Consider the following 22,788-nt stretch of genomic DNA (forward strand, 5'->3'; position numbering starts at 1 on the left):
GATCTCGGCGCGCAATACAGTGTGATTGGTTGTTTGGGGCGTGCTCCTTGTGCGATCTACAGTGCTGGTTATGAATGGGGTTGGGAGGACCGGTACTTGTGTATGTGTGTGTGTGTGTGTGTTTTTTATGAATGTAGTAGATAAGTCAATCAATCACCCTACTACTTTCTGGCCACCCTTTTACACCAAAAATCGCTTTTTGGGCCTATCAATATCTCACTCAAAATTTAATGTTATCTTATAAAATTTAATACAATAAATCTATATATTTATCTTAGTAATACACTAGATTTTTAGAATTTGAGGATTTTTCTGGATGGAGAGCTGAAGCCTCAAAATATCGATTTTTTTTTTTTTTTTTTTTTTTTTGTATGTAAATCACATATAAATTCAAAATTTCATTTCAAACTCTTATAACTTTTTGATAAAAATTCCTAAAAATAAACTGAAAATATTTATTATATTCAATGAAGTAGATTCAAAAATATATGGAAATTTTCATTAAACAAATATATATAAGAATACTTTTGAAACTATAGAGATTAATAATCTCTATAGAAGATTTATATCTATAACTATTAATTTTTGATATTTTTTTTTGGGGGGGGGGGGGATTTCTATATAGATTCAAGCTTAAAACTACTAAAAAAATAAATAGTTTATTTTTATTATAGTTTAATTAGAGTTTTAATTGGAAATTTGAATTTGTACGTGATTTACATACAAATTGAAAATATCGATATTTTGAAACCTCAGCTCTCCATTCAGAAAAATCCTCAAATTCTAAAAACTCATAATTGAATCTAAAACAATCCAAGTTATATTTATATAGAATCTTGTTAGATTATATTGTGTTTTGATAGAGATATTAATAGGTCAAAAAAGCGATTTTTGATGTAAAAGGGTGGTTCAAAACAGGGGTGGCCAGAAAATAGGGTGGTTGACTTATTAGGCTCGAGGTAGGTAGATATGTATGTGCATGTAGATAAAAAGTGATATTGCCATTATTGCTATTATTGCTATTATTATTATCATTATTACTTATATTAATGATTTCGAGAGAGTGTGTGAGGAAGAGAAAGGAGAGAGAGAACGAAACTCTCACTCACACTCGACCATAAGCCCCAAAGTTAATTAAAAAAAATGAAAAAAAATCTCAATGAAAGAATTAAAAACTATTTGTTTTTAACTTTATTTTAACCACACGCTCTTAACCACATGCTCTTAATCACATGCCTCATGCAATACATGTTCATTTTACCCTCTTTGGAAAACAGATCTTTTCGGAGGGTTTTCATGTTGATTCTGTGAGATAGATAGATAGATAGATAGATAGATGATGTCTGTGATTGATTGTAGATCCGGATTGAGATCATGATCAAGTACTTACCTGCCTACCTACCTACCTACCTACCCGAAGAAATGCTTGATAATAATGTGGTTGAAAGTGTGATATTATCATTATCCATCCCCATATTATGTTATATCATATCGTATCACCAACGATATAACACAACATGACATTCCAATCCAATCCAGGATCTCCAGTATCAACACATCTCCATCTCCATTCATACTCTCGCTCTCCCTCTAGCAGGTAGTCAAGATAGGGTTTATCAATAACTTCTAGTTTCCTTAGACTCATGAACTCTTTTCTTTTTTCTCTTTTCTCTCTCCTCTTATTCTCCTCCAAGACATTGTAACTAAACCAACCCGAACCAAACCAAACTCTAACTCTAACCCCAACTCTAATTCCATCATTCATACATTTCTACATTTCTACATTCATTATACACAAAAGAGATGAGATAAGATGAGAGAGATAAAAGAGATCCAAGACAGACAGGCAGGCAGGCAGGCAGGCAGACAGGCAGACAGACAAGAAAAATAAACTCTCCTCTGATGAACCAACCGAACGGACGAACGAACTGAAATCGAAAAATCATAATCAAAATCAAAAATAAAATAAATTTGATACACATAAGTGAGAATGAATGAATGAATGAATGAATGTATTAACCTTAATAGAAAACCACAAGCCTCCATCCAAGCTCTCTCCATTCATCCGTCTATCTGTCCATCCATCCATCCTCTACCCATCTATCCATCTATCCATCCATTCATCTAACCAAGTAGAAAATCAAAATCATCATCAAAATCATCTCCTCATGCCCACATTACCTGCCTATACACACCTCCATCAATCTACCTCACCTCACCTCACCTCACCCCACTCCAGTCAGTCAGTCAGTCAATAATCTCCCAAATCATCCAATCCAATCTAATCAATTCGTTTATTCAAACCCCCTCCCTCATCCAAACCAACTCTCAAAACTCAACACTCAAATCTCGCATTCAAAATCGATCTCGGATCGAGTTTCCTTTTTTGATCCATTGATTGATGGATTGGTTGAGTGATTGGTTGATGGATGGACGGATAGATTTGATGGAGAAGGATACTTCCTTCCTTCTTTCCTTCCTTCTTTCCTTCCTTCGTCCTTTCATAGATATTGTGTGTGGGTCTAATCTGAATGAGAAAATGATGGGGAGTTCCGGGGTGTGTGATGTAATGTAATGTAATGGGTTGGGACATGATGTGGTAGGTTTGGGATAAAGAGAAAGATGGGTATGAAGACAAAGGGGGTTGTGAGATTTGAGATTGGGATTTGGATTTGGAGATTTCTAGGAGCTTGGTTTTTGTTTGTATTTGCGTTTGCATTTGTGTTTGGGGACTCTGGTTTTTGCATGGCTTGTAGCGTGTACATTAGATTGGATTGGGTTATATGAAATAAGTTGTGATAGATGAGTGTGCAAGGTAAAGCAAGTCACAGTGATGTAAGGTATTCATTTGCAAAAAGTTCATTACTAGTGGGAGATTAATAGTGGCATGTATATATACTTACTTAGGACTTGGGTATACATGTATAGATGTTAAAAAAATCATGGGTAGGTGTAAGTGTATACTGTGTCTATTTTAGAATAGGTAGTAGGTGATTGTGCAGATAGATGAATTATTTTTCATTATTTAATTTGATATATATTTATCAGTAATAACTCTCGATATCTTCCTCCTTTCTTTCTCTGAGTGATAGTCATTATAAATGAGCATGTATTCGCTGCGAATTTTGATAGATGGTAATGTTGTTTTCTATCTTTCTTCCCGTCCCATCTCATCCCGTCGTACAATCCCAACTTCACTCTCACTCCTAAGGCTCTGTAGGAAAAGTACCCTTCTTATATGTTGCTAGTATATATATTCTTCGGGCGATGAGATATGAGATAGGATATTAGCAGCCAGGATGTGATGTGACATGAGATGATGTGATGCAATCTATTCCAGATAGATGTAAGGAGCAAGAGAGGTGCAAAGATTCAGCCACACGAAGTAGTAAATCTCAGGAGATTAAACATGTGGGTGTTGAGTAGTAAGTGCATCTGCTTGAGTGTTTGTTGATTTGTTCTATTGTTTATCGATGGAGAAGATGGGATAGGATGAGGTGGGTGTATTGTGCTTATACAGATGGGGATCAATTGTATCAGGCAATAAACATATGGAAAAGTCAACATTTCTAAATGAGATAGATAGAGACTAGATAGACGGTAGACATCGCTTCTTCCTCTCTTACTTGCTGAAGGAAATCGTGAATGATGTGTGTTCAAGGATCAAGAGATGAAGAGCGGTCACTTGAGAGGAAGATGAAGAGAGGGTGTCTCATAATGCAATTCTTGTATCTGACATAGTCTGTCTATGATATCTTCTATGCACCGAAGTTTATTTGACGCAGCCAAGTGAAAAATTTGTTCAATTCTTGTGCAATGATAGATCGGTCATCATTTTCCTTGCTGTCGGGTAATTGTTTATATACATACAGTTCCCTTTGAACCAAATATGAAGAGTGCCGGAGACCTTTATATTTATGGTCTACTCATAGTATGACAGCTCAAGAAAATAGATAGAGCGTATAAATACTTAACTATTATCATTTGTGTCCCAGCATTCGTAGAATTCACTTGATATCACAAGCCAGAGAACATTTTGAAGTTGGGCAGTTTGACTACACATTAAGATTATATCATCTATGTTCATGTGTGTGCCTACTAATAATCGCTTGAATTCAAAGATAAGACGATGAAAACTGTCATCAAGATCTTGTCATTGCCGACTGCTTAAGAATGGAATCATGATGTTTGTTCGTGGTGGTGAAGTTGGACATCGGATGAAGGTTGGCGGGCTGCGCTTAAGGCATTTTTCGCGTACCGTAGTTCTCTCGGTAAACAAGCTATCGAACTTCTGCAGCTCTTTAGATTGCTTCGTCAAATAGAATCTCTGATTCGTTTGCTGCATCCAGTTTCACATTGTGGAGCTGGCTCACTGCCCAAAGAGTAGAGGTACTGCGACCTGAGTCGAGATGCTTATTTTCATTGGATGTGTTTGTTTTATCGACGAATTCATTCCCGGGTGAGGATCTCGAATGGCGTGCGAACAAGTGAGATAAGACATGCTGCTGCTGTAAGCCACTGTTATAAGGTAGGACTTCACACTTTATAGATCTTATGTCTTCACTCCTAGGTGCGATATCGATATTCTTGTAGGAAGATTTTATCATGATCAATATGATATTCGAATATGGAGTGTCATCTATGGCACTTCTTGTCATTGCAGCAGGTATCACAATCTCTGCAATCTTTTGGCGAACCTTCTTCAAGAAATCACGATATCCATTCCCACCAAGTCCTCCAGGAGAACCAATTTTAGGACATATCCGATTAGTTCCCACGGACGACCCGCACTTGTACTATCAAAAGTTATCACAACAATACAGTAAGTAAACTACCTAGTATATCTATCATGTCCTTCTTCAATATGCTGATACATACCAAAAGGCACAGATATACTATACTTCAAACAATTCCTCACTCCAGTTGTGGTCTTGAATACTGTTAAAGCTGCAGATGAACTTCTTTCAAGGAAAGGGGCTAATTATTGTGACCGACCTCGATTTGTTCTATTTGAGGTGTAAGTGATATTTTGTCCTTCGCGCTTACGTAGCTGATTGGAAAAGTATGGGATGGGGTAGAACTTTGACATTCCTCCCATGGGGATCACGTTTCAAAGCACACAGAACACATTTACAGACAGCGTTTACGAAGACTAGTGTCGTACAATACCGAGAAATACAAGAACATGAAGCACGACAGGCTCTTCATACTATTGCGCAACGGCCTGATGACTGGGAAATTGCTTTGAGGAGGTAAAGTAATTCGAACAGTATCTCAGTCTCTGCGATAATCATGCTCACTTTTGTTAGGTTTGCTTCTGCTATTGTATTGAGAGTAGCATTTGGAATTACGTTAAAGAATGATGATGACGAATACATCAAAATTGCAGCGGATGCAATCAATGCTACGGGAAATGGTGGATCACCAGGAGCGACTGTCATTGATTATTTTCCTTTCCTCGGAAACCTTCCTCGCTGGCTTGTTCCTTCGAGAGCCATAACACATGCGAGGAATTGGGGATATGCGATCAAACGTCTTCATGATGTCCCATTTGCTGCCGCGCGCAAGGACTTTGTATGTTGTTAAACCTTCCGTGATATTGTTGATAATTTCTAATCCATAACAGAATGAAGGGGTAGCTCAAAGCTCTTCATACGTATATCCTCTGCTTGAGAGGTATGAGAGAAAAGAGTCTCAACATCTACCAAATGATTTTGCCATGGAAGATATCAATGGTTCCGCTGCAGCTATATTTATTGCAGGATCAGACACTACCTTCGCAACGACTTTAGTTGGCATTTTAAATTTATTACTTAACCCTACTGTATTCCATAAAGCAAGAAGTTTGCTCGATCAAACTATTGGGCTAGATCGTCTTCCTTCATTGAAAGACAGAGAACATCCAGACCTTCTATATGTTGAGTATATTGTTCAAGAAATAGTTAGATGGCGACCTCTATCTCCTCTTGGCGTCCCACACAAAAGTCTTGAGGATGATATCTACAACGAGATGTTTATTCCCCAGGGTACGAATGTTTTTTTCAACACATGGGCGATGAGTCGAGATGAGACTATTTACAAAGATCCCGATTCGTTTAATCCAGATCGATATATCCCAGTCGAACAAGGTGGAGCTGGGGAACCATATCTCAAAGGACCTTTTGGTTTTGGCCGCAGGATATGTGTAGGACGTCATCTAGCATTAGCGAGTGTGTGGATTGTTTTGGCAACTTTAATATCTACAGTCGATATTTCAAAGGCTGTGGATTCGAATGGCGAAGAAATTGAGCCAGTGGTTGGTTTTACTACGGGTTTATCAAGGTATGACTATCTTTTTAGATATTTCTGTGCTTGGGAGACTGCTTACTAGTTATCTAGCCATCCTTTACATTTCGATTGTAAATTTACATCTCGTTCAGAGGCCACGGAATCTTTGTTGGGTTCTTCCTTATTGTAGATTGATGCAAACATTATTTCGTACATCAACAATAGCTAATTTTAATAGTCGGGCTTCAGTACATAGACTGCCTGCTGTTGTGGTTGCGTAAAGCGAGTGTTCTCATACTTCCAACTCTATCAGTATTTAGATTAAATGGTTGAGAATTTCACTGCAAATTTGCATTATCAAATTGAATTCAATGATATGAAAAATACAACTCTAGCTTGGACTTTCCCTAAAGCTTCTAGGGACACTCGCTTCCCCCGACTGGAATCAAGACTCAAGAGACCGAGTCATCGATAACTGACTATAAGTGGATATGTCATTATCATTCTTCACAAGTGAACCATCACTCACTACTCCAATATCTCAACTATCTTCACTCGTACTGCAATATATCTTCCACCTTTTCCTTCACTCTATCCCACCACTCCTTCTCCTGTGATCCAAACACTGTATCCACCTGAAGTTTCGGACTTATCAAAGCATTTCAACAAACTCGATAACCCCGATTTTCTCAAATGCAGGTTTCAGGATACACTCCAGTCCTTCAATCGGAGATAAGTTTTTGAATTCTTCCAGCCACAGTATTGGTAGTGAACGATTTGGGTGCGTAGAAGATATAGCGCTCATTTCGAAATTTCAGACGTGCATTTTTCTACTTTTCACATGAATGGTTGAGGGATATGTCTTTGGCATCTCTTTCGATAATCAATCTGAAATTTTGGCTTGGGAATTTGAAGTCTCTGGCTTCTGATTAGCGGGGTTAAGTGTATAGTACACGGAAGCGGGGATCATTTGTTAAATGGTTTGTTATGTATGCATTTCATGCTACTGGATGAATCGACATCATTTTTGAAAGATACGAAACTTTCTTGGAATGTGTATGTGTGATAGATGGAGCTGAGTGAACCGTTAAGTCTAGATTTGAGTTTTTGATCGTTGTGAACTATTGTGTTAACTGCTTAGATGTTACTTCAGAGGACTTCCACTCTTGGCTAGATTGCAAGGTGATTGGGTCTGTATTTTGATCATGAGTTCTTATTCCCGTTAAGTGAATCATGTTTTTAACAAATCATGTTGACCTACTACCTTTAGATCAGAGGGGAAATACTAGGGAAGTTTCGTTTCATGAAAGTTAACTAGAGAAAAAAGATTGGGGTTTTAACAAGTCCTGCATCACGCAGAATACTCGCACTTATTCGTGGCCTGCTTCACTACTGCACTTCATCTCCAAGCGTGAGAATAGCAGTGGAAGAGAAAATTTCACTAGATGGTTCATGTCAAATGTCGCTGAGATTGGAGGAGGGTAAAGCAGTTTATGATTTTCGAGTGATATTTGCAAATTGAATCTGAAATATCTACTATTTCAGATTATCTATTTATATTTTCATCTGCTCCGGAACTTATATATTCAACCAACTGGCTGATTCTTTCTTGGCTATATCCAAACGTATCAAACATTGACCGCCGCCAAAAAGGATTCATGAATTTCGTTTCTGCATTCTATCATTTTATCATCTCATATTAGATCCTACACACAGGTAGCTTACCAGCTTGCTCACGCGCAATTGTTGAGATCCTCTTCACAATACACAGCTTGCAACTGAATCACATAGCAACCACTTGGAATTGGCGCTCCAGCCGTCGTATAAAAGACTCCAATAACACCGGTACTGAAATCCGTATTCGTCAAACAAGCTAGATGATCATTACACATTAGCAAGCAAACCCTATCAGTCTCTAGACACACCGCAAATCATGAAGAAACATACCATAAAAAGCTCCCGCTCCACTAACCAACAAATTCCCACTCTTATCCAAACTATACCCCGTCTGCGGACTCGCCCACACATCTAACTGCACCCAGCTTCCCGCGGCGCCGTGGATAAAATACGCCGGGATAGCATCATCCGATGGATCCATCCCGATGAACGAGAGCACACCATTGTTTATTGTTCCTCCGACGGGAAGAGTCTGGAACGGCTGGAGACCGGCGACGAGGGTCCCGGATACGGAGCCCACGGATCCGAAATGCACGTTGTTGTAGGGTGTGTAGGTGGATTTGGAGAGGAGGGAGAACTTGGCGCTGGTGGCGGCGGAGATGAGAGGGAGGAGAGTGCTGAGGGTAAGGAGGGTGATGGGGAATTTCATGGTTGTGGTTTGGTGGGTCTTGCTTGGGGTGGTGTTGCTTGGAAACGGAGACTGGATGCTGGATGCTGGATGCTGGGCGAATAGATAGATAGACAATAACGAATGAACCAGAAAGTCAATCCTCACTCAATCGAAGTAGATAATTCAACTACTTTATATTTAAAAGCCACCTCCCTCATCTCACCACCCACCAGTCTGCACTTGCAGGCTTGCGACAGCACGTCAACTCCAATAGCATCCTCACCCCAACCCATCACCAATTTTCCACAAATGAAGAAGTGATTTTTCTTCATTGCCAAGAGAGAGAAAGACGCATAGTAATCATGTATAGTAAATCCTTCATCTCATCTCCGTTTCAGATCCTTTTGTGAGTCTATTGAAGATACATACATACATACATACATACATACATACATACATAAATACGCATGTCTGCTTACTATCAGCGAATCCCCGCCCTCACCCATCCCATTCCTACAAACCAAACAAGCAAGCAACCAAGCAATCAACCGCCCCTCTTGGCACCCGGGAGGAAGCCGCCCGAGAACCGAACCTATACATACAGATCTTCCATCTTCCACCCCACCATCTACAATCTACAATCTACTCAATCCTACACGCACGAATCTCAGCGTCCGAGGTACGTACGTACACCGTAGTCTAAACCTGCACATTCCTAAATCACCTCTACATGCATACACACATAGAAATCCTACGCTGTAGAAAATTTTCCCTGTCTACCCGGGCGAGCAACCCTAAAGAATGGACCTGGACCTGGACGCGGACCTGAACCTTGAATATCTATCCATCCTTCTATCTATCTATCCATCTATCGATGCCAAGAACGCAGGTCTACAATAAGCATAATATGTAGTTGCAGACGATGTGCATTAGCGAGAAAGCTCGTATTGGAGATACTGTACTAAACTGTAGATGCCTGTTCGCTTCGGAGATGATGTTTGCGAGGACCTCGGACGCCAAGATTTGGCCGTTGGTCAGCTTGGTCGGAGAGATTCTGGACTTTGGGCGATGGGTTCGGGATGGAGAGATGTAAGATGTGAGATGGGTGGAGACACTTTGAGGAAGCATTGAGTATTGTTGCTTTGAGTGCAGAGGTGACCGCTAGTGCAAATTGTCAATATGCTGACAGTGGAAAGCATTTTATTTTTCGCAGTGATCGAATAATTCCATTATATTTGTAATCCCCCCCTGGTTTATATCATTCAATTAAGTAATTAACTAGGTATTGTTTGTAGGGAGATGGATATAGTACAAAAGTTACCGAAGCTGACCGCCACCCTTCATACATTTTTTCACATATACAATTATAGACACAATATATCATCCGCACCTCATTACCCCTAAGTTCTCGCTTCCCTTTCGTGTGAATAATGAAGCATGCCTAAACGCCACGCTCATGTATTACTATCTCCAAATCATTTCAATCATTACCCATGTTGCCCAGTAACCGGGTTTTTGCTATCATATTTGTCCAGCTCACTTCCATCACCAGAATACCCTATCTTATCTCGATTATCATCGATGATACGGGCGTATTCGATTAGAAGTCTGAAGAGATAGATCTGTTTCGAGGCTGAATTAGCACAACCGATTGACGATGTCTGTAAATTAATTCGAGAATAAACTCACCTCAATGTCCTCTTTCCTCAAAACCTTATTGGCCCATTCGCTTCCCTGTCTCCCCAACTTTCTTGCCTCGAAATCATGTCTTTGTACGTACGGCTTTCCATCTCTTCCTTTCGAGTCTGCATCTCCTAACCCAATGAAATATGTAAGGATACTATACAACTCATCATACCGATTATCTAATGGGACAAAATGTCTCCATTGGAATAATCGGCTGTCGTGCCATTCCTTGAAGATAGTGCTTTTGATACCCAAACCCTTACTTTTGAGAAATGCATGCCAACGTCCGGAGAATGAATGGCCGTCGACATCGATGAGATATTTACTTTTGAATTGGTCGGTAAGTTCTACAGATGGCTTGTAGGTCCAGACATCATCGTAGAAACTACAGTTTGGCACACAGGAAGCAGCTTCGGTGAATCCAACATCCGTATGTTTGGTGGCGAATTCGCTAGGTTGGAAGTGATCATAAGGTTTATATGTGCCAGGAGTATAAGGATCCATGGCCATAATGTTCACATTGGTATCTTTCATAACGGTGCTATTGGTAAGTAGAACTAATCTTTGACGATGCATCCTCTTCCAAGTCTCTGCCGTGTTAGTTCCGCCAGAAGTGACACCTCTCCAAATCATATTGTCTGCCTTGTCATCCCAACCCACGTCACCTGCTGGGTTGTAGGCGTATCGAGCATCATCATACTCGTAATATTTATTTGCGGGGAACAGAATATCGTTGTTGATATTGACTTTACATTCTCCAAATACAGGCAATGGCAGCTTGCTGGCCGTTACTGTACTGCTTGCATATAGAAATCCATGTAAGTCTTGAATTTCAGGACCGACTGTACAAAGATCCGAAGAAAGGTTAAAATTTGTAATAAATCCTCCCTCCGGACTTTTATAGGTGGCTTCTGCAGCAGATTTAGACATTGAGCCTCTGGCATGAGATTCCGGAGGGCAGGCTTCTTTTGCGATCAGCATGTATTGTCGACCAGGTGCTCTAAACCACTCTGGGTCCTTCAATAAAGGTTCAGTCTCCCCATCTTGGAAAAGAGTTGCTCCCTTTTGGAACAATCCAGACATATTTGTAGTGAATTCGGCAACAGCTTCTGGCAACATAATTCTGCTAGCCGTTTCGTTGGCAAGGAGAACTTGGAGATCATCCCATGGTATTGCTAGACGTGGCTCATCTAGCCTGTTCATGGCAATATCCATGTCTGGTAAAAATTTGACGAAGGGTTCAATCATTTCTTTCATAGTTTCTGCTCTCCAGTTTTCATAGCTCAACTTCCAAACTTTCCCAGATCGTATGTGAATCCCAGAAACACTGTCACCATTACTGGGAAGATGCGCCGCCTGGGACCGAATGATAGCGGGATCGACTCCCCAGAACGGCCGTAGATCATCCATTATTTGTTCAAAGTCGTCGATATTGTAAACATTCCTGTCGCGAGCATATTTATACCAATCCTGGAATTTTGGCGGCGGGTGCCTTCCATATTTCTTTCTGTACTTTGACACAGTTTCCTTGAAAGTTTTTGATCTGCTTTCATCGTATATTCGAAATGCTTCATCCGCTTCTTTCATAAGCGCAGCGATAGGATGTTGGTCTGCAATATCACCCACCACTTCTTGTTCTTGATGCGACGTCGGCGATTTTGAGGACTATATCGAATCCAAGATTAACACATAAGTCTAGGTCAAGAGGCGAAGGCAGTACTAACATCTGAATCGGGCTTATTTTTCAAACCTGGTATAGGGATCTTCTTCACTTTTGATCGCACATCTGCACCAGAGAGCATGGAAAGATTGAAAAGAAGTATTACGAGACCAGTAATGGCTAGAAAGAGGAAGAACCGGCGCTGACCGCTGCCAAGTCCCATGATGCCGGCTTGACGTATTCACTCCCTCAAGTATATCGTCCTTGTGTAGAATTATGCGCGCATGCGAGTTCGTGGTGGAAAGGAAGATTCTTTGGTGTCATAAAAGGGCTCGGGACGATAGTAGCATTGAACAGTCCATTAGAAGGGGGAGTTTCTGAGAGATCCGGTAAGCTTCAAACTATATACTGTATGTTCGCAAGTTGCAGATATAGATAGTGTGAGGTTACGACATGAAGAAGAGAAATTGCCGGTTCCTTTTCTTGGTCGAATTACTTTCATGTAAATTACTCGATCGATGATGAATTGGGTTGGTTGGCCTGTTGGTTGGTCCACTGAGCGACTCTACTCCGTCCCTGGGGATTGTCTGATAAGGTACTGGAGTCCCTGGGGAAAACAATCGAACACTGGTTTTTTCTTAAAGCGGCAGCAATTCTTTTCGACAACACAATGAGCCAATCAGCAGACAGATCAACAATTTTAATTCAGAACCTCTTGGTAAGGTTCAACATTGACAAAGACCTCTCCATTTACCCCCTCCCCCTCCCCCCTCCTCCAACACAACATGCCTCCACGATTACCAGCGCTCGCTTCCTATTGTCGCGCGACGCCAGCTTTGGCCACGCCTTTGGCTGCATTCCTTGCACCATTGATGCAAGCAAGGAACGCTTCGATTCTTTCATCTTTGTCGGACAACTCTGGGGCGTATAATAAACGTATACGAAGAGGTCGAGGTCCATCTTCGGGAAAGGGAAAGACATCGGGACGTGGTCATAAGGGTCAGAAGCAGCATGGAAAAGTACCAGCACGATTCCAGGGTGGTCAAACACCACAAGATGTTGTGCACGGTGTGAGGGGGTTTGAGAATCAGTATGAATTCCAAAGTTTTTCTACACTCAATTGAGATTTAAACTTCTTTTTGAGAGATCTCCATGTCGAACTGTAGCTAACGAACCTATCAGTTTCTCCGTTGATATGTCCCCAATAAATCTTAATCGCATACAAGATTGGATTGATCAAGGTCGACTTGATCCCACACGACCCATTACTTTGAAGGAATTGGCCGACTCTCGATGTTTGCACGGAGTGAAGGACGGAGTAAAGCTGCTAGCGAGAGGCAAGGGGGAGTTGAAGACGCCAATTAATATTCTGGTATCTCGCGCTTCGGCGACAGCAATCGAGGCCGTGGAGGCGCTTGGAGGAACAGTCACAACCAGATTCTATACAAAACCAGCGATTAAGAGACTTTTAGCGGGAGAATCTGTCTCTAGTTCTGTCCCACTTTCAGCAATCGACGCCCAGTTGGTAAGCGACTCTCCAATTCTCACAGCCGCTGCTGCCGCGTCACCATTCTCCTACCGCCTGCCAGATCCCACAAGTCGTAAAGATATCGAATACTATAGAGATCCGGCGCACAGGGGCTACTTAAGTCATACCGTGGAGGAGGGCCAAGGACCAAGTTTGTTCTTTAGGGCTCCACGAACTGGAAATTTCCAAAAGAAATCGAAGAAGACAGGTACAGGTGCTGCAGCGAGTGCCAACAGGATATGGTAAATGTTGCCACTGTATATTAAATATATGTAATGGCTATGACGTATTTCGATACGGATCGAGCAAGAGTTTTGCAAAAAAAAAAAAAAAATTGATGACAGAACGCCATTCATTGAACTATCAACTTGCAGAACTGAAGGCAACAGATGTTGTTGATTCATTCCGGCTATTACAAATACTCTTATCTCTCCATGAGTATACCATACTCTGATTCAGCAAGGACGGAATATAGAGTCAGGTGGTCGACTCTCATCTTGCTCTGGTATGGTTTGGTTTAAAGCTTTGCAGCCAGGTCATATTTGATCAAGAGATGAATGCTTGCATGTGTAATGAACCCTCAAATAGTACCCCGCAGACTGAATATATCAGTGATCGAGCATCAAACGTTTTGTGTAAAGACATTTGTAGTCTTATGTTTGCTCATCCTACAGCCTACTCATATATCTACAACACCCGATGTTTGATCTCACAGTGACTATACGATCTATCACCAAGATGATGAGTAGCTGTGATAATTTCATGTGCCAAGGCTTCTTAAAGACGAGAAATCTAAGTATCGAAGAAACCACCACCTGGATCTTGTGCATAAATTAAAGGGGTCTACATGTTTAGACGACATCATTCACTATGACTATATAAACGTGACTCCACTCATACATAGATGTTAATATTAAAAAATTATTGAACATTCAATAGCGTGTAGTAGACCAGATTAAGATAATTCTAAACATCACCAAGATTCCAAATCGATCTCTCAATTTGAGTTTCCTATCACTTGGATCCATACCTCCTCCACAGTCCCACCTAGGTAGTATACTAAAATATGCGCGGTTACATGATGAGAAAGCATGTCCAAGCTTTCCGCGTCTAGAGCTTCCAAGCTTCCAAAATACCCAAAACAATCACTTATGATAACGGCGTTACGATACGAAATTATTCAATTCTGTTTTACTGTACATAGTTATACATCCTATAGGATATTAGGGTTATAATGTCTCTATTCGGAGATTCCGACGAGCCTGTTGGCGCAACAATCCCGTCAAAGTCGCGGTTATCCCTCTTCGACGACGAGCCAAGTTCAACCCCAGGATCCAAATCTTCACTATTCGCAGATGACGACGATGTTTCGGGAGGCTCGCCATGGGGTACATCACTGCCAAAGAAGCTAGATCGGGGAGGTTTACTAAAAAATCTTCTTCCCACATCCGATGTGCCCGAGAGTTATATTGACATCTTTGATGATATACTCAAGGATGGCAATGAATCCAATGGAAGACTTAGTGGGACCGGCGTGACAAAACTTCTAGATGCTGCAGACTTGGGCCCCGAGAAGTCGAGCTGGATCATGAAGATTATTTCCCCTAATTCACAACCACAAGATCTAGAACGGAACGAGGTTAACGTACTATTGGCCTTGATCGGGTTGGCTCAGGAAGAAGAGGATGTTCATGACGTTACACTTGATGGCGTAGATGAGCGACGAAGGAGTCAGTGTCTTTGATATTCACTTTCGCTTGTTCTAATCTGATAAATGCGTAGATCTCCCAGTACCCAAGCTTGCAGGCTTGACAAATTTACCAACCGCGAATGTAGAATCTTCTGCGACCGATGAATCAACTACAAAGCCTACCCAACGACCTGCAACCCCACCATCTGTACCATCCATACATAACTCATTGTCCCCTCCACAATCTAGAATGTTACGCAAAGACTCCCTGGAATTTCCCGAAGCCGACCCATGGGGAAGCCCGGCTCTTCACAAAGGTCATAATCACGCTATTCCCAGACCGAATGGAGCCCCGACAAATGGAGTGCGCGAACCTGTGAGAACCGTAAGTGGGTTTACAAATACTTCTACAGGACCATCGAATGAAGATCGGCGTCAGCAGTCTAGAAGTGCTCCTATGGAGCCTGCGAGTGGAGGATGGGGCTCCTATGATGCGAATCCAAATTTCAATAACTCGACAACACCACCAGTTGGCGGTAGTGGTGGATTCGGCGGTGATGGTGGGGAGGGGGAGCGGCCAGAGGAAGCTGCTCCTCCAGCCCGCACATTTGGCGGTGGTCGTGTGACTAGTAATGGAGCAGAAGAGAATATAGTCGTCACTCTGTTAGCTGAGAAAGAGGGAATGTTCTTATTCCAGCATCATAATTATCAAGTTTCTTCTGTTCGCAGAGGAAGTAAGGTTGTGAGAAGATATAGTGATTTTGTCTGGCTGCTAGATTGCTTACAAAAGCGATTCCCTTTCAGACAATTGCCACTTCTGCCCCCAAAGAGAGTCGCAGGTATGTTCGACTTGTCCACCAGATTTTCATTGCTAACCTGAGGGGCTCTTAGTAAATGGAAATCACCTGGCTGCAGAAAGCTCATTTATGGAGAAGCGCAGAAGAGGATTAGCACGGTTTTCCAATGCACTTGTCCGACACCCTGTTCTTAGTCAAGAGCAATTGGTCATAATGTTTTTGACTGTTCCAACAGTAAGTCCTCACTTCTCTTACATCTCATATATTGTTACTAAGTATAGGCTAATTAGCATCAGGAGCTTGCTGTTTGGCGAAAGCAGGCTACTATATCTGTTCAGGAGGAATTTGTTGGACGACCACTACCTCCGGGACTAGAAGACTCTCTTCCTCCTACTCTGAACGATCTCTTCGCTCAGACTCGAACTGGTATCCGACGATCTGCAGAAGCCTATGTTAACATGTGCAATCTTATGGACCGCCTAGCAAAACGCAATGAAGGTCTGGCTGCAGATCATTTACGCATGGCGCTGTGCTTGCAATCGCTCACTGATGTCTCCCAAGACACCTATGCTATCGATACCAATGATGTGCCACTGTTGAACGAGGGTCTTCATTCTACTGCCAAGCATCTTTCCAACAGTCAGAACATTCTCGAGGATGAGGCCAAGGCCTGGGATCAAGGCGTTCTAGAAGACTTGAAGAAGCAACGAGACTCTCTTGTGAGCATGAGAGATATGTTCGAGCGTCGGGATCGCTATGACAAAGACAATATTCCATATTTAGAACGCAGGATTGAAAACAACGAGAATAAATTAGTGACAATACGATCAAAGCCTGAAAACATGGTTAAGCCAGGAGAGATTGAAAAGGTCACAGAAGCCATTATCAAAGTAAGCTCCACAAAGTATAATTGAAACTTACAATAACTAACGATTCATAGGACAAGGAGTCTATTGTAGCTCAGCATGCACGAGGGATATTTATTAAAGAGTGCATAAGAGACGAGCTCAGCTACTTCCAATCAACACAATATAACATCAGTCGACTAAGTCAAGACTGGGCACAAGAACGTGTCAAATACTCGGAGCTTCAAGCCCATAACTGGAGACAACTGGAAGAGGAGCTCGAAAGTATGCCACTTGGGGATTAGGAAGGGCTATATGGCAGCTGCTTTTCATTGCGTTCTTTTCAAAACTCACATTAGATACCATTAGCAGCATTCATTCTTGGGGGGATCATTTATTCGAGCGTCTGTCATACTTGTATACTTAAATATTGTTTGGGATGGACAGTGATTTGGTGTGTGGGTGAGACCCATGACGGTGATGAGGGCCAGTAATAATGATACAAATCAATCATACTAATTCTTGTTTACTTTGAATGATCTCCTGAAGTTCTTGAATAGGTGGGGTTAGCACGTTTTTAGAAATAAGCAGTCTTGAAATTGTCTCCTCCTGGTCGTTCCAGTATATAATACAAAACTGATTAAAATGCCACTTCAAACTTTCGAGTAGACATCTCCCCTTTTTGTCCAAAACAATCGTTCTCGTCTAAGACTCAACCTGAAACACTTATCGCTTATGATAAACCATCTTTCTTATCTTAATACAACACCCATAACTTTATTTTGCACTAGGCTGCGGGACTAAGGCCGGACCAAAAGCCCATGTTCTTAAATTCACAACCCCGCCATCTCATCCTCCAGACATTCAATAAACAACAAATATAGAGGAACTTTTTTTCAAGATGCCTCCAAATGGGCAACAACGTTCCATGCTCAATGAGTTCATGCAGATTACTGGAGTTTCTGAAAGAAATGCTTTGAAAGTAAGTAAACTGATATATAAGCCTGTTGCCTTGAGCTTCTCCACCTAAGTTGTCAAAACATAAACCATTTACTGACGAGTCCTGTTTCGCAGATTCTTAAATCGGCGGGATGGAAGCTAGAAACAGCATGTGATAGGTGAGCGAATGTTTTACTTCCTAGAACTATAACTGCGGGAAACGAATATCGATTATTATGGACTATGACTATGGACTACGACTATGGACTACGATTCGACACACGATCTCCTCCTCAATGTTTGGCATGACTTTGAACTACGATGGTACCTCGAGTAAATAATCGGGATACGCGGCGCAAGTCAAAAGCGTTCTCGTACATGGATTTTGATGGGCGAACATACATGAGATTCTAGCAAATACTCGAGGATGCCTGTCTACACTCGCTGTCGGTGGCCCCCAAGCTCGTTGTTTTAACTGGATGATTGCCAATCTAGACGGCTATGTTCAGTTCACAACTCATCACTATTCTACTTTGCTATCTCTAGTTTGCTCTAGATACAAGCTGTTCAGTTTCATCCATTGCAGTGAGATGCTGTACAGTTTATTCGCAGTCCACATTCAAGATAGCAGATGTCTAGTATGGTTCCGTATATGATCATGAGTACGGATACTATAAGTTACCAGTCAATAATTTGCCAGCTCATGCACCAATTCAGATCTCCACGATTTATACTAATAGTCTAATTACAATAGCTTCTTCCAAGGAAATGGTACCCCTGCCCAAGCAAAAGAAAAGGAATCCTTGACGAGGCTTTTTGAGAGCTACCGCAGTATGTATCTTGAATAATATCTCTTCAAAGCAGTTGGACATAGAAGAAGCTGACCATTGGTGATCTAGCTTCCAACGATGATGCCGACATGGTTGGTGTTGACGGCACTATGAAGTATTTTGGGGATGATTTGGGCATCAACCTCGAAGGTGTTGAGTTTTTGATCCCCTGCGAAATCATTCAAGTACCATCAATAGGAGAGATGACCAAAGATGGCTTTGTCGAAGGATGGAAAAACTTGGGGTAATACATCCCCCACAATGTTGGCCTTCAGCTACTAACACTTTTGGACAGCCTTGATACATTGCCCAAGCAAAAGGAATACATTTCAAAGGCCAAAGATTCATTGTCGACCGACGTGGACTTGTTCAAGAGAGTATATAAGCACACCTTTGTCTGTGCTCGCGAGAAGGGACAGAAAGCTCTTTCATTAGAACTCGCCAGTGTATACTGGGAGCTTTTGTTCAACTCTCCGGGAAGGACATGGAAGACAGGCTCGACGGATTGGATCAAACTATGGTTGGAATTCCTCGGACAGAATTGGAAGAAGAGTGTCAACAAGGATTTATGGAACCAGACATATCAATTTCATGCAAAGACAGTGGAGGATGAGAGTCTGAGCTTCTGGACTGAAGATTCAGCATGGCCAAGTGTCATTGATGAATTTGTTGCATGGGTAAAGAAGAACAGGGGAGATTCGGAGGAAGTAGGAGAGACGATGGAGACTGATTGAAAAGGCACGATAAAGCTCTAGAAGGGATGCATTTTGATTTCTTTTTACCTGCAGCGAAGCATATTCCTGGTTGTGCAATGGCGTTCTAGGTAGCAGACTGGCGTTTCAAGCACCATACAAGAATGTGAGGTGGAAATACCAATCCCTCAATTCTATAATGTAAATTCAACCTCCATACTTTGGCATGGGAATGTTGATCGCATTTTCCTTCTGACGCCTACTAATACAACACAAATGATACCATGCAACCGCTCACTTCTCCTTTGTATGTTCCTCCATTGTCCAAGGAATAGTCGAACCAATCTTACTCAAACTCTCCAATGTGCCGTCTCCCAACTTCACCGAACTGAACTTTATCATCCGTGGATCTAACCCGAGAGTTGTCCGTACGTTATCTTGCGTCTTGCTCGAGGCGTCGTATCTCATGACAAAGTAATGTCCTTCATGGTATTGTGCTTGATGTTTGCGTGTTCGTTTTGGTAGACTAGAGACTCCCCAGTTGCGTATGCCGCGGATGGTACCGCCGGATCTGAGGATGAGGGAACCAGCTGTGCGGGCAATTCTGTAGGTGAGGAATGAGTGGTTAGTCCCAATTGTTGAGGTAGGTAGGAAGGAGGGGAAATTGAAAGGCGATTTACTCTTTGACCTCGACGAGGTTGCCGGGTCGAACCTAAAGGTTTGTTAGATTGTACATTCTCTTGTCATATACTCCATCTGGGAGAAACTTACAATTGCGACGAGCTCATACAACATCTTGGTGGCTACATTCAAATTCTGATACCATTGGCATCGACTCAGGATTGTTCAGGAATCCGTCGGAGTTTAACCTCAGATTACCCGAAGCTAAAAAATAATTTTGAATTGCGATTGTGACGATAAGAAAACCCCCACAATCTATCAATTATTTTTTCTGAGAGGGTCGCAAATTGTCTACCAAATTATCTACAACAAGCATATACAAAATGTCGAAACGCCCAGCTGAAGATGAGAACATGGATCTCTCCTTGAAGGCGGGAGAGAGGCCCGAAAAGCCAGAATTGGATGATGGTGTGGGAGAGTTTGAGGACGAATTCGAAGATGAATATGAGAGCGAAGATGAGATTTTGGAGGCAGGTGTTGATGGAAGACCTGATGCTGAGAGAGAGGCTGAAGAAGCAGGTTAGTAGAAGCAGTTATGAAGCTTTTGCGAGTGCGCATTTGTGGGAATCCTACTAATGTGCTTATAGAGGCCATGGAAGTCGATCAACAAACTTTCATAGTTGGTAGGAATAAGCTGGAACCAGGACAGACATTATCCCCCGATCTTACTACATACGAAATGCTTCACGCTCTTAGTACCCCTTGGCCTTGTCTTTCCTTCGACATACTCAAGGACGGCTTGGGTGACAATCGCAAAACATACCCCGCTACTATGTATGCAGTCGCAGGAACACAAGCCGAACATAAACGGGAAAAGGAAAATCAATTGATGGTCATGAAGTTTAGTGGATTGAGTAGAATGGAGAGAGAACAGGGCGAAGATGAATCGGATGAAGATGAAGATGAAGACTCGGATCCTATCCTTGAATCGGCTTCGATACCTCTTACTGCTACTACAAACAGAATACGTTCGCATCAAATACCCGCTTCAGACTCTTCGCGGCCTCCCACTACCCTAACTGCTTCGATGAGCGAATCCGGTCAGGTTCTTATTCACGATATTACTCCTCATTTATCCTCTTTTGATACCCCAGGCACTGTTATCACTCCGCAACAAAATAAAGCTTTGGCTACTCTTAAAATGCACAAATCGGAAGGCTATGCCGTTGATTGGTCACCTTTGATATCTACTGGAAAGTTGGTAACAGGAGATAATGATGGCAAGATTTACGTCTCTACAAGAACTGCCGGAGAGAGTTGGTCAGCCGACGCACGCCCATTCACAGGCCATACTGGAAGTATCGAGGAATTGCAATGGAGTCCTTCGGAAAAGAACGTTTTCGCATCCGCGTCCAGCGACGGAACAATCAAAGTCTGGGATATCCGAAGTAAATCCCGAACCGCAGCACTTACAGTCCAGGTTTCCGAAACAGATGTAAACGTCATGTCCTGGTCGCACCAAACTTCTCATCTTCTTGCCTCCGGCGCCGACGACGGAGTCTGGGCAGTTTGGGATCTACGAAATTGGAAACCTTCAAAGACTTCTGAACCGGCTAAGCCGTCTCCAGTCGCATCTTTCAATTTCCACAAAGAACAAATTACAAGTGTGGAGTGGCATCCTACTGATGATAGTATCGTGGCGGTTGCAGCTGGTGATGACACACTAACGCTGTGGGATTTGGCAGTCGAGTTGGATGATGAAGAGAGTAAGGATACAGGTGGAGTTAATGATGTTCCTCCACAATTGCTATTTGTGCATTATATGGCGAAGGTCAAGGAGTGTCATTGGCATCCACAGATCCCAGGAGCACTTGTGGGAACTGGAGAGAACTTCAATGTTTTTAAGACAATCAGTGTTTAAATGTTGAGGCTCATGGCTCTTGAAAGAGAAGACATGAAAAATAAAACTGGTTAAAAGTACAATGAGAAAAAAAAGTTTAACATCTACTATCTGTGGTTCAAATTTGGAGTCGTGATGATGAACCATATGTGCAAATTGTAGGCAACAGTCATTCCACCGAACAGGCATGGGGAAGCTCCGGGAAAATCCCAGAACTGCCTACCTAGATACACTCCCCTGGTGAAAATATTCTTCACTCTTGGGATTTTCTTGGGTTACATCGTTTCGTGGGAAAATCTGGAGTTGCCTATTCTATTCTAGCGGATTCCCGCCACTTTCTACTTACAGGGGACAAAAGCTCTCTATCTCCAAGCAATGGTTGGATCGACAGACTGGCTACTCTTTTCGTACGCATGGATCCCCCGCATTCTGGCGCGAGGGGCGGTTTCTAGTTAATGGTGGGTGGGAAATGGGGATGGTCTGGATCTGGACGAGCTGGATTCAGGGTGAGGAGAGTTCTGGAAATGTGATGGAAGCTAAGGATTGCTAGGTAGAAGTACCAAGCTGGAGGCTGGAAGCTAGAGGCTCAATAGGAGCAGACTAGTATGGCGAACTATTGAAGCTTGGAATGGATAAATGGTTGGGTGGATGGATGGATGGGTGGATGGGTTTGTGTAAGGAAGCTAGAGAATGAGATCCGGAGGGAAGGGTGGAATATGATACTTGTTTAGCTGAAGAAGATGTAGATGTCGATGTCTTAGTGGAGTAGTGTAGTGTGAGGATTGGGAAACTAATGTAAAGTTGGGCGTGAAGACTTTTGCAGCTAGCGTGCTCTCGAACAGATGATTCGAGATTCGAGATTCGAGAGGGATGCTCTCTCCTCTCATCTATCTCGGTATCTTATCCTGTCATTTTATTTTTCGATCTATCGATCTTACATCTTTTCTTTCCTTTGTTTTGTTCTGCTACGCTACGCTTTGCTTTGCTTTCCTTCCTTTTCTTTCGTTCGCGTCTCGTGTTTCTTGGTATTGGGATATCGTGCACGG

At 42.2% G+C, this 22,788-nt stretch overlaps 8 protein-coding genes across 10 annotated transcripts; 5 read left to right on the forward strand and 3 right to left on the reverse strand.

The window, feature by feature from the left end:
• The first annotated feature begins 4,329 nt into the window (after positions 1-4,329).
• On the forward strand, positions 4,330-6,627 carry BCIN_08g00560 (hypothetical protein). The gene is made up of 6 exons (XM_024694334.1): positions 4,330-4,822; positions 4,885-5,017; positions 5,064-5,252; positions 5,310-5,574; positions 5,627-6,321; positions 6,379-6,627. Exons 1-6 carry the CDS (start codon positions 4,606-4,608, stop codon positions 6,455-6,457), a joined length of 1,578 nt encoding a protein of 525 aa, XP_024550123.1. The 5' UTR covers positions 4,330-4,605; the 3' UTR covers positions 6,458-6,627.
• Positions 6,628-7,739: 1,112 nt separating this feature from the next.
• BCIN_08g00570 (hypothetical protein) lies at positions 7,740-8,773 on the reverse strand. Of its 2 annotated transcripts, XM_024694335.1 has the most exons (3): positions 8,215-8,773; positions 7,993-8,140; positions 7,740-7,938 (listed from the first exon to the last, which is right to left on the reverse strand). In XM_024694335.1, the coding sequence occupies exons 1-2, from the start codon at positions 8,591-8,593 to the stop codon at positions 8,001-8,003; spliced, it is 519 nt and encodes a 172-aa protein (XP_024550124.1). In that variant the 5' UTR covers positions 8,594-8,773; the 3' UTR covers positions 7,740-7,938; positions 7,993-8,000. The 2 variants fall into 2 exon arrangements, with proteins under 2 accessions (XP_024550124.1, XP_001552549.1); XM_001552499.2 differs by having other exon boundaries at positions 7,740-8,140.
• A 994-nt stretch (positions 8,774-9,767) lies between these two features.
• Positions 9,768-12,477, reverse strand: BCIN_08g00580 (hypothetical protein). Its single transcript, XM_001552497.2, has 3 exons — positions 11,965-12,477; positions 10,244-11,905; positions 9,768-10,176 (listed from the first exon to the last, which is right to left on the reverse strand). Exons 1-3 carry the CDS (start codon positions 12,121-12,123, stop codon positions 10,042-10,044), a joined length of 1,956 nt encoding a protein of 651 aa, XP_001552547.1. The 5' UTR covers positions 12,124-12,477; the 3' UTR covers positions 9,768-10,041.
• Positions 12,478-12,617: 140 nt separating this feature from the next.
• On the forward strand, positions 12,618-14,289 carry Bcmrpl10. The gene is made up of 2 exons (XM_001552496.2): positions 12,618-12,990; positions 13,083-14,289. Exons 1-2 carry the CDS (start codon positions 12,686-12,688, stop codon positions 13,672-13,674), a joined length of 897 nt encoding a protein of 298 aa, XP_001552546.1. The 5' UTR covers positions 12,618-12,685; the 3' UTR covers positions 13,675-14,289.
• Positions 14,290-14,448: 159 nt separating this feature from the next.
• On the forward strand, positions 14,449-17,381 carry Bcmvp1. Of its 2 annotated transcripts, none has more exons than XM_024694337.1 (5): positions 14,449-15,158; positions 15,211-15,957; positions 16,010-16,149; positions 16,206-16,805; positions 16,856-17,381. In XM_024694337.1, the coding sequence occupies exons 1-5, from the start codon at positions 14,663-14,665 to the stop codon at positions 17,063-17,065; spliced, it is 2,193 nt and encodes a 730-aa protein (XP_024550125.1). In that variant the 5' UTR covers positions 14,449-14,662; the 3' UTR covers positions 17,066-17,381. The 2 variants fall into 2 exon arrangements, with proteins under 2 accessions (XP_024550125.1, XP_024550126.1); XM_024694336.1 differs by having other exon boundaries at positions 16,212-16,805.
• A 42-nt stretch (positions 17,382-17,423) lies between these two features.
• Positions 17,424-19,404, forward strand: Bcdcn1. The gene is made up of 5 exons (XM_001552494.2): positions 17,424-17,742; positions 17,835-17,878; positions 18,454-18,530; positions 18,599-18,773; positions 18,825-19,404. Exons 1-5 carry the CDS (start codon positions 17,662-17,664, stop codon positions 19,261-19,263), a joined length of 816 nt encoding a protein of 271 aa, XP_001552544.1. The 5' UTR covers positions 17,424-17,661; the 3' UTR covers positions 19,264-19,404.
• Bcmrp17 lies at positions 19,400-20,080 on the reverse strand. The gene is made up of 3 exons (XM_024694338.1): positions 19,993-20,080; positions 19,902-19,933; positions 19,400-19,825 (listed from the first exon to the last, which is right to left on the reverse strand). Exons 1-3 carry the CDS (start codon positions 20,014-20,016, stop codon positions 19,516-19,518), a joined length of 366 nt encoding a protein of 121 aa, XP_024550127.1. The 5' UTR covers positions 20,017-20,080; the 3' UTR covers positions 19,400-19,515.
• A 95-nt stretch (positions 20,081-20,175) lies between these two features.
• On the forward strand, positions 20,176-21,974 carry Bcrrb1. Its single transcript, XM_001552492.2, has 2 exons — positions 20,176-20,421; positions 20,490-21,974. The coding sequence occupies exons 1-2, from the start codon at positions 20,226-20,228 to the stop codon at positions 21,761-21,763; spliced, it is 1,470 nt and encodes a 489-aa protein (XP_001552542.2). The 5' UTR covers positions 20,176-20,225; the 3' UTR covers positions 21,764-21,974.
• The last annotated feature ends 814 nt before the right edge of the window (positions 21,975-22,788 follow it).

This window comes from Botrytis cinerea, chromosome 8 (assembly GCF_000143535.2).
Source record: "Botrytis cinerea B05.10 chromosome 8, complete sequence".
NCBI classification, from domain to species: domain Eukaryota; kingdom Fungi; phylum Ascomycota; class Leotiomycetes; order Helotiales; family Sclerotiniaceae; genus Botrytis; species Botrytis cinerea.